General features: G+C 35.9%; 2 protein-coding genes across 7 annotated transcripts; one reads left to right on the top strand and one right to left on the bottom strand.

Moving 5' to 3' along the window:
* Positions 1 to 1562: 1562 nt before the first annotated feature.
* LOC145161648 (uncharacterized) lies at positions 1563 to 4531 on the bottom strand. 6 transcript variants are annotated; one of them, XM_079081217.1, is made up of 7 exons: positions 3866 to 4531; positions 3304 to 3660; positions 2893 to 3130; positions 2655 to 2800; positions 2447 to 2538; positions 2065 to 2234; positions 1563 to 1887 (listed from the first exon to the last, which is right to left on the bottom strand). In XM_079081217.1, exons 5-7 carry the CDS (start codon positions 2478 to 2480, stop codon positions 1774 to 1776), a joined length of 318 nt encoding a protein of 105 aa, XP_078937343.1. In that variant the 5' UTR covers positions 2481 to 2538; positions 2655 to 2800; positions 2893 to 3130; positions 3304 to 3660; positions 3866 to 4531; the 3' UTR covers positions 1563 to 1773. The 6 variants fall into 6 exon arrangements, with proteins under 6 accessions (XP_078937343.1, XP_078937344.1, XP_078937346.1 ...); XM_079081218.1 differs by having other exon boundaries at positions 2655 to 2985; positions 3062 to 3130; XM_079081220.1 differs by having other exon boundaries at positions 3062 to 3130.
* A 1984-nt stretch (positions 4532 to 6515) lies between these two features.
* LOC145161647 (low-temperature-induced 65 kDa protein-like) lies at positions 6516 to 8921 on the top strand. The gene is made up of 6 exons (XM_079081214.1): positions 6516 to 6785; positions 6879 to 7085; positions 7184 to 7387; positions 7458 to 7631; positions 7731 to 8558; positions 8647 to 8921. The coding sequence occupies exons 1-6, from the start codon at positions 6698 to 6700 to the stop codon at positions 8712 to 8714; spliced, it is 1569 nt and encodes a 522-aa protein (XP_078937340.1). The 5' UTR covers positions 6516 to 6697; the 3' UTR covers positions 8715 to 8921.
* The last annotated feature ends 586 nt before the right edge of the window (positions 8922 to 9507 follow it).

The raw sequence follows: 9507 nt of genomic DNA, 5'->3' as shown, positions 1-9507 counted from the left end.
GAGTTGATCTATGAAAAACCAGACGCATGGTCCGGACTAAATTGATGTGTTCGATTTTGTAGTCTAAATTCGATCACAGATCGGGAAATCGGGAAACAAACAAATGAACATGGGGTTGATTGTTTAATCCATGAGTTTGTTCATACGATATCTTGTAGAACGAATGAATAGTTGATCACTTATCTTAGGGCCAACATTTGATTTGAATCAAAGTTCGACAATGGCTTTGGAAAGCACACTTTGCTGTTTAGTTCAAGGTTATACTTGCAATTGTAGTTATAGACTTATCCAAGTGGGAGACTGTTGGATTAAGGTGTCTAAGATCATAACTAAATTTGTATAAACTTGTAATTAGAAGATAAATCATTTGCGGGTTGCCCTCATAACCAGAAATAACTAGAAATGATAATAGGAGAGAGAAGGATAATATATTAGATTATTATGTGATTAATAAACTAATTGGAAATTATGGGAAAATGATTTGTTAATATATTATGTAATTAATATATTAATTAGAAATAGATAATTGGTTTGTTGATTTATTATGTGATTAATAAATTAATATAAAGTCAATAAGAACTAATTAATTATTAATCATAATTAATCTAGAATTAATTCAGGATTAATTGGAATTAATTAAAGGTGAAAGTGGTAAATTGTAATTATTCAATAGTTGAACAAAAGAAGCAATTCTAGAACCCTCCAAAGTATGGACGGTTTTGGAGGGTTTCCTAAGGTTTCTAGTAGTGATTGCATATAAGAAAATGATTTGAACTGTGATTAAATTTATTATTTATTCAATTCAAATCTTGCTTTGTCTGCAAGTTACCTAAACTATAAATAAGACTCATTGGTCTGTAGTTTTCGTTCATGAAATTATCTATAAGCATATGAACGAAAATCCCCTCATATCTCCTCTCTCTTCTTCATTTTAGGGTTTCTGGTTTTGGGTGTGAGCTATTAGAGACATCATCTTTTTGGTGTTAGCTTTCCAACACCAACAACTACAAATGATTGAAGTGATTTGTTCACTACAACAAATCAAAGGTGTATAACCCTAACTTGGTATTTTGATTACATTAGGGTTCATGTTAGATTTTTTGTTCTGGCATTCTGGGCCTGACTGTCCATTTTCACAATTTTGGGCTGCTGAAAACACTCTAGTTTATCACACTGTGGAATTTCTTCATTGTTGGGCCTGCCCAACTTAAAAAGCCAACATTTGAATTGAAGAGAATCATCAAAACGGGTTGAAGTATTGATTATCTGGGCAATCTGGCAGTATTTTACTACTTTTGTTGTGCTGAGGAAACTAAGCTGAAAGAAACAAGATCCGGCATTCTGGGCCTGATTGTCCATTTTCACAATTTTGGGCTGCTGAAAACTCTCTAGTTTATCACACTGCGGAATTTCTTCATTGTTGGGCCTGGGCAACTTAAAAGACCAACATTTGAATTTAAGAGAATCATCAAAACGGGTTGAATTATTGATATTTGGGCAATCTGGTAGTATTTTACTACTTTTTTGTGAGTAGTCCAAACATAAAAAAAAAGACTAAATAATAGATATAAATAATAATAATTTAAATTTTAGGTTGAAAGAATGAAAATGTCCAATAACCATTGTAACATTTACATAGGGACAAACAATTTCACCACTTATATATTTTTCGCATATGTATTTTCTGAACCTTCCTTTATCAGTTAAAGGAAACTAGAGAAGAATCCCGCTTTGCAGGAGTCACAGATTTACAATTTACAATAGTTTTATATATCAAGTAGTTTTTGCTTGCTTCCACTGCACCTTCAACATATCATCCGCACCCAAAACATGCCAAATAAAAATGCTAAAAAGCAGCCGAATGTAAAGCATAGACTCAGCAACACCCTGCAAATATCATAAGATTTTGAGTAACAACAGACATATTTTGATGTAAAGTAGAATGCTTTAAAAGGCATATTGACTTTACACATAGGAAGAAAAGAACACACCTGCAAGTAAAATTAAATAGATAATTCTATAATTCTAAGTAATTATTACAAATCATAAATTTACAAAACTCACCTCAATTAGCGTCCCCATATCAGTCCTACTTCCATGATAATAATGATAAAATTCAATTGGTAAACTTGCTGAATAATCATAATATCCTCTACCATGATTATTCACATCAACAACTGCATTTGTTCCTTCTTTAACTTCAATCTCATTTACTTTTTCTTCAATTACTTTATCTCCATTTTTAACAATGAAATTAAAAAAAAAAAAAATTAAGCATGAGTACATGGTGTACAGCCTTGTATCCAACAGTAAAAATAGACTAAAATGGAAGCATTGAAATAAAACAATAAAGAAGATTTCTATCAAAGTTCATGAACACCAAGATCATCCATAGACTTTTTATATCAAAAGAATAAACAATCAACACAAAAGAGAGACTACTTACCATAAGAATCACTTGGTGATGGCATAAATTGCATAAATAATCTAGGAATTCATCAAAACAAAGTCAACAACATGCACACCGAAAAAATCTACCTGCAATTCCAACCAACATACACAGATTAGACAGAAAAAAGAAGACAACATGAAATATATAGAATACACTATATTACTTCTTAATAAACAGAAATCGAGAGAAAATGAAACTTTACCTGATTCTTTATCGAGTTGTTCTTCATGGACCTTTTCATATAACAACAAAATGAAAGGAATGAATAAAGTGTTGATATGAAGTCTTCAAAATATCTCTCTGCTTCTTTGTTGGATAAGAGATTCAAAAGAAATCGTAGAACTTTGCCTTGCACATGTATAAATATAATATAAGCTAATCATATTATTTTTTTATATAAATAAAATCAATCAAAATTATAACTTCTTTAATTTTATTACACTCGCTAAATGAATCCCAGATTCCAGATTCTCTTCTGTAAAGATTGGTCGTGTCAACTAAGGCGTCATAGAGGATATTTCTACTTCTACCCTCTGCTTTAATGATCATCAGTCAAGAACTAAAATCTTGATTATTCATAGACATACCAAAAAAGGTCTATAAATCAACCTTACAACATGGAGACGATTAGAGCTTTTCTGACAATGGAGTGGAACAGTTTCTTGTTCAATTTTTGATCTGCTTTATCATAATTCACAAACAGAAGAAAAGTGATTTAGTTAAGAGGCTGAACAATTCAATGACACAACAACAATAAAATCATTGGAAGTTTATGAAAAAATCCAAAAAAAAGTACAGGCAAGGGTTGAGGATTGACTAATCTCTCGTCGTGCCTTGAAAAATAAACTAACCTGATGAGAGAACCTGATACAAACCAACTCCGCCATTGAAGGGTTTCGGTGAAGAAAGCATCGATCTTGAACTCATGAGGCTTCATAATTTATGTGGCCCTCGGAGGTTTCTTTTCACAATCAATGAAGAAATCAGTTTGGATATGGAATCAGAAGGTAGAAAGGGTTCAAGAACAGTAAGTTGGAAGTATACGAAAAGGGTTCAACATTGGCACCCTGATTCATGCATTTCGTCGAGCAGTTGGACTGCATAGTGAAACAACCTTTCAAATCTCAATATCAAGTGGGTGCGGTACAACTCAATATACACAGATGAAGGAATAAGCAAATAAAAAGGTAAGAGGTCCACCACATTCACTGAAACGGAAGATCGATTCTAATAAGTACAAAATGTTAACATTTAATTTGCACAATCATATTTTTCAACAGGTCAGTAATACTATTCACTAAGTTAAATAATATAGGACCTTGCAAATCCACGATTAGATGATGTTTAGACCTAATGAAACAAATAAAAGAAATGATTAATTTGAAGTTATGCAGGTAAGAAGCCGTAACTTACACGAAATTCAAACGGTTTGAAGGACGTCTGAGAGAAGATGTTAGAAGTGAAGAAATTGGGTGAACAGAGGGACCTTCAATTGTCGTAGAAAACGATCGAGATGACCGAAACAACATCAGTGCCATCTAGGGCTGGAGTTAAGGTGTTGGACTAAACGTCAGTATTCCCAAAAAGCAATAGAGCGATAACAATTCCAAATGAAGCGTCGGAAGCAGTCCATCAATTATGGCTTTCCGGGAAAGCAATTTTATCGAAATGAGAGTTGAGAAGGAGAAGGTGATGGTGGTTTCTTCCATGGCGGTGATCTGAGGAGGACGTAAGCGAAGAACGCCGACCGAGGTGCCCGACCGAGGTGGAATCTGATTAGGTGAAGTGGTTGAAGACGGACGGTGTCAATCGCCCTTTGCTGTGGCCTCCTTATCCGGCCTCGTTTTCCTCTGGACCTGCTATCAATGCACTCCCTTTGCACTGTACCTGAAATAGCCGATGGTGAAGGGGAAACTCAGAGGTCCAAGACACAAAAAGGAAGAGGGTCGAGCTCCGAGGGAAAGATAAAGTGAGCGGTGGTGGTGGAAAGATCGGGAAACAAATGACGAAAGTAAAATTTGATGGAGGAATCACGAAGCCATGGGAAAGAAAGGCTATCTGATTGGATAACAGGGGCGGTGGGCACTAATCTGATTTGTATTGGTTCTGGAACACGTGAAAGCGGTGGAAAACAGGAAATAACGCCACGTAACCCCATATCTGTTCCAAGGGTGGGTACGTAGCAGTCATTGACTAAGATGAATATATTAAATATTCAGAAAAGAGTTTAGATAAGTTAAAGAAAAAAACAAAAACCCACCAATCACAGCCAAATACTGTTCATCATGTAGTTTAGAATTAGTATATATATAAATTAACAACTCAAACAGTTATGTTTAAGTATATGTGAACACCACCCCTTTATATGTTTTATTTTTACATGAAGTGAAGGCTTGTTAAGCGCTTAATAAACCATAATCTCTCTCATATTAAGAAGAAGATAAGTGGTTGTAAAAAAATAACATTATTATATAAATTAAAAAATATATATTATTTTCATAAACGAGTAAATGAGCTTAAATATAACATTTATATTAAAAGTAGGGATAATAACTTAAAAGGGTAATGTATTTTTCGATTTGTACACATTTGGTCACTGAGTTTTTTTTCCGTCCACATTTACCCCTTCAACTTGTTAAACTGTACACATTCAGTCCTTATGACCGGTTACTACAGGTTAGTCGAGAAAAATGACTTAATATGGTAATATATTTTTCATTTTGTACACATTTAGTCGTTAATATTTTTGTACATATTTAGTCCTTAACTTTTTTTTTGTTTCAAAATAAGTCTTTTTTTGTACTCATTCAGTACTTATGAATGATTTCTTTAGTTTTTTCTCACGACATCTTACGTGAGACAATCATTGATGAGGTTTTTGGGGTTGTTGATGCTTATGTCCAACTTGATCTCGACTGCTTGGTTGCGTAGGTCTTGTGGTTTGGCTTAAGTCTTGTATTTTGAACATCGTAATTTCTTCATACGATATTATGATATATACGATCTTTATATCCACGTGCTCATTTTTTGAGTCTACTACAACTTTCATTAAGATTACTCCGGTTAAAATCTAATATATTTTTACTTACGATTTTATAAAAAAAAGCATTCATACATGCATTCATAAAAAAACGTATGGACAGGGGCAGACGCAGGAATACATAGTAGGTATTGCCGAGATGAAATAGGTGTCCGATACATGAAAAATAGGTATAAACGAAAAAAAAAATCAAAATTTTTTCCACTGCGAACAAAAAAACAGGTGTTGTCGGTGCAACACTGGGACCATGCTAAATCCGCACCGGCGTATGGATATAAAAATCGTAAGTAAAAATATATTATTTTTTAATGGGAGTAATCTAAATGAAAGTTGTAGTAGACTAAAATACGAACGCATGAATATCAAGATCGTTAAAATTCAAGATCGTATGAAGAAGTTATGACGTTCAGACTACATGACCTAAACAACCAAGTAGTCGAGATCGCGATAGATATAAGCATCAAAAGCCCCATATACCTCATTAATAAATGTCTGATAATGAATGTCTCAGGTAAGATTTCGTGAGAAAAACCTAAAAAAATCATTCATAAGTCCTGAATGAGTACAAAAAAATAACTTATTTTGCAAAAATAATAATAAATAAATAAAATAAGGACTAAATGTGTACAAAAATATTAATGACTAAATGTGTACAAAGTGAAAAATATATTACTCTATTAAGTCATTTTTACCGGGTAATCTGGAGTAGTCGGTCATAAGGACTGAATGTATACAGTTTAACAAGTTGAAGGGGTAAATGTTGACGAAAAAGCTCAGTGACAAAATATATACAAATCAAAAAATATATTACTCTTTTAAGTCATTATCCCTTAAAAATATGTTTCAAAAAAAGCCATATATATTTTAAAAAGTAATATAGAAGAACTTTTTTTTTTCGAAAGCAATTTTCTATTTGAAAGCAATTCTTTTTGTCTATGTCTCTTATAAATTCTGAATCCGTTTGAATTCAATCTGATTCCCCGAAAAATCAGGCCTAGCACTTCACCAGCAATGAAAGAGCAAATGACCAATATATTCGGTGAGAAGCCACGTCAACTCCAAGAAACATGCCACGCGTCTATTTCCTAACACGTGTCATACACCTAATGCGTCTGCCATTTTCTTTTTGCCATAACGAAATCCCCATCTATATATTATATGCTCTCTTCTTGATCATCTTCAAAACACCAAAGTCTTAGCAGCAAATGGAGTCACAGTTGCAGCACACTCATGGCCGTCACTACGATGATCAAGACCCTCTCACCGCTACCGCCACCGCCGGCCATCACTCTGGTAACAACCATCCGATCCATTGCTCTCTGTAAGTTAATTAACTCACGATATAGGGTATGGGTTTCAAGATGATGTGTTTTTATGTTGTTGAAGGTCATGATTACAATGAAGAGCATCATGGCGAGAAGAAATCCGTGATCAAGAAAGTTAAAGAAAAGACCAAAAAGTTAAAGAACACGATCACAAAGCATGGACATGGTCATGGAGGCTCTGATCAGCATCATGATCACCAGGATGATGAGGATGAGGATGACGATGATGAAGAAATGGAGAAAGACGCTGAAGTCCATGGCGCACCTAGTAAGTCTTGTTTGTTCTTGAATCCATTTCATGATTATAGCTGTACGACAAAGACACAGGTACATATTTGAAGCGTCGATTTTTGAATTTGTATGCAGTGTATGATTCAGCTAGAGTTGGCGTGGGTGGTCCTGATGCAATTTTTGCACAACCCAGGGGTAATTTGGAAAGGCCATCAGTGATGGCTGAGGATCGTTACACAGGACATAGTCAAGAAGTAAATCCAGAAAAATGGAGGGGTAAAATTGGACCACCAACTGGAATGGAGGAACACCCATTTGCCCCCAACCCAACACCATATGGTACAACCCGTAAAGCATGAAGTACTATTTGATATACTTTGAATTTTGACTTGTGGGAGCTATATTACAGGATCAAGACATGTAGCTCACCAATTTGGCAACCGTGGGTCAGGGCAGGACGTAAATCAGGAAGGATTGAGGGGTAGAATTGGGAAATCTACAGGGATGGTGGAAGATCCTAATGGCCCGAAGGGTTCAGCTCCTTCAAACTATGAGACCAAAGTCACTGATCCAACACATACAGGTACAAGTCGTAAAGCGTAAAGTACACTTCAAGGGTTTCAATTTCAATATAACAGATTTCGTGGTTATACGTTGTGATTTTTATTTATTTTTAATTAAGGTGGCAAGGAAGCACAACTCTCGCAGATCCAACATTCTCTTGGCAAAATGGGTATCCGCGATGAACACGATTCTAGTTCCGATTTTGAGCCGAAAACCTTAAGTCATAACCACCCTGAAAATCTACCACGCGATACCGCCACCGGAAACCCATCAAGCCGGAGCAGCAGCTACGTCGAGAAAATATCATCCTCTGCTTCCGCCATAGCCGATAAAGCTGCAGACGTTATCACCTCCAAACTTGGGTATTCCGGCCAAACCCCAAGTACCGGACAACATGAAACCGGAAAAAGTTCAGGCGCTGCAACAGATTACGCGCATAAGATTACCGACACAGTGACAGGGACATTGGCGCCGGTTTATGAGAAAGTGGTGGATGCTGGGAGCGCAGTGATGTCAAAAGTGCAAGGGAGTGTGTCTGGAACAGGGCAACCACAAGTTCAGAGAGGATCTGACATGAGTTCAGGGAGTAGGACGATGGAGAAAGGGAGGGAAGCCGATAAGGGGGTGTCGGTGAAGGAATATTTGGTAGAGACGTTGAAGCCTGGGGACGAAGATAAGGCGTTGTCGGATGTTATAACGCATGCTTTTCACAGGGGAAACCATGGAGAGAGCGAGAAGAAATCGGGGGAGGATAGACCAATAGATAGAGTGACGGAGTCTGTTGAAGTCCGAGAACGATTAGGGACTGATCGTCGGGAAGAACATGAACATTCCGGCGATGTGATAACTGCGGATAAAGGTGTGGCAGATAGGTTGATAGGGGCAATGGGGTCGTGGTTTGGTGGGAAAGGGAATGCACCACAGGGATCTCTCGGAACGTCTTATGGTAAGTATATGTAGATGTGAGTGATCATCTTGGAAAATCGAATTCGAATTGCAAATTAAAGTGTTTTGTGTTCTGTTTGTATTTGCAGTGACGGATGAAGGGTTGTCCAGTAATGCCCCCGGTAGTAAGAAGAGTGGAAGTGGGAGAGAGGTTTGAGTGTTTGGTTATATGATGGTGTTGGTGTGGAATAAAAAATGTTGGTTTGACTTTGCTTTTTAATGTAAAGATGTGTGTTACTGTTTGTATATGAAGAAGATGTGGTCTGGAAGATGGGTCGTTTTGTATTTACACAGTTAAATCTTAGTTTTGGTCTGTATTTTTGCGATTCGCGCACCAGCAATAAACAAGAACACGGTTTTACTTTGTGGTTTACTTCAGCAAATTAGTCACAAAAAGACAAAAGCCTGTTGTCCAATCTATGGAAGGCAATTGGCCATAGGCCAAGAACTAAATGCGTGGATGTTCTGCTGTGTAGAAAGCAAATACGTGGTGTGTGTTTGTAGTGTTTCTATATTTAAAAGGATGGTTGTGATTTCATTTTGATCTTAAAAAAGATTTTTTTTTTTTTTTAAAAAAAAGACTTTAGTTTGTGAATGTTGGAAAAGAAATTTTGAAAAAGAGTGAATAGACTTTTATAAATTAAAAAATAACTGTTTGTTTGTTTTCTAATCTCTAAATATTATTAAAAGAGAACCTTAAATTCTAAATTGAAGAAACAAGGGCATTTGATTGCATTTCACTCTTAGCTCTCCACCTTACGATGGTTTTGCTGACATCATCTTACACCAAAATACGCACGCTCATCGTATTGTAACGTCCTTCTTACATTTCATTCCTAGGTTTTCCCCTCCGCATAGTCATCAGCGAAGAGCATATATCAACATGAAGTCATTTTCTTCTTCTTTTTCTCTTTCTCTCTCCAATCCATCAATGGATGTAGCTGTGTTCG

Source organism: Lactuca virosa, chromosome 2, assembly GCF_052849685.1.
Source record: "Lactuca virosa cultivar CGN04683 chromosome 2, Lactuca_virosa_CGN04683_v6, whole genome shotgun sequence".
NCBI lineage: Eukaryota > Viridiplantae > Streptophyta > Magnoliopsida > Asterales > Asteraceae > Lactuca > Lactuca virosa.
Note: the sequence above shows the minus strand (reverse complement) of the source record. Positions and strands in the feature narration are given on the sequence as shown.

Bases quoted from the DNA above. Each gene is read 5' to 3' on its own strand.
- LOC145161648 (XM_079081217.1), bottom strand. From the start codon at position 2,480: ATGCAATTTATGCCATCACCAAGTGATTCTTATG. The intron at 2,235-2,446 runs GTAAGTAGTCTC...TTAAAAATGGAG, and splicing joins ATCACCAAGTGATTCTTATG to ATAAAGTAATTGAAGAAAAA. The intron at 1,888-2,064 runs GTGAGTTTTGTA...TGATATTTGCAG, and splicing joins ATATGGGGACGCTAATTGAG to GGTGTTGCTGAGTCTATGCT.
- LOC145161647 (XM_079081214.1), top strand. From the start codon at position 6,698: ATGGAGTCACAGTTGCAGCACACTCATGGCCGTCACTACGATGATCAA. The intron at 6,786-6,878 runs GTAACAACCATC...ATGTTGTTGAAG, and splicing joins CACCGCCGGCCATCACTCTG to GTCATGATTACAATGAAGAG. The intron at 7,388-7,457 runs GTACAACCCGTA...GCTATATTACAG, and splicing joins CCCCAACCCAACACCATATG to GATCAAGACATGTAGCTCAC.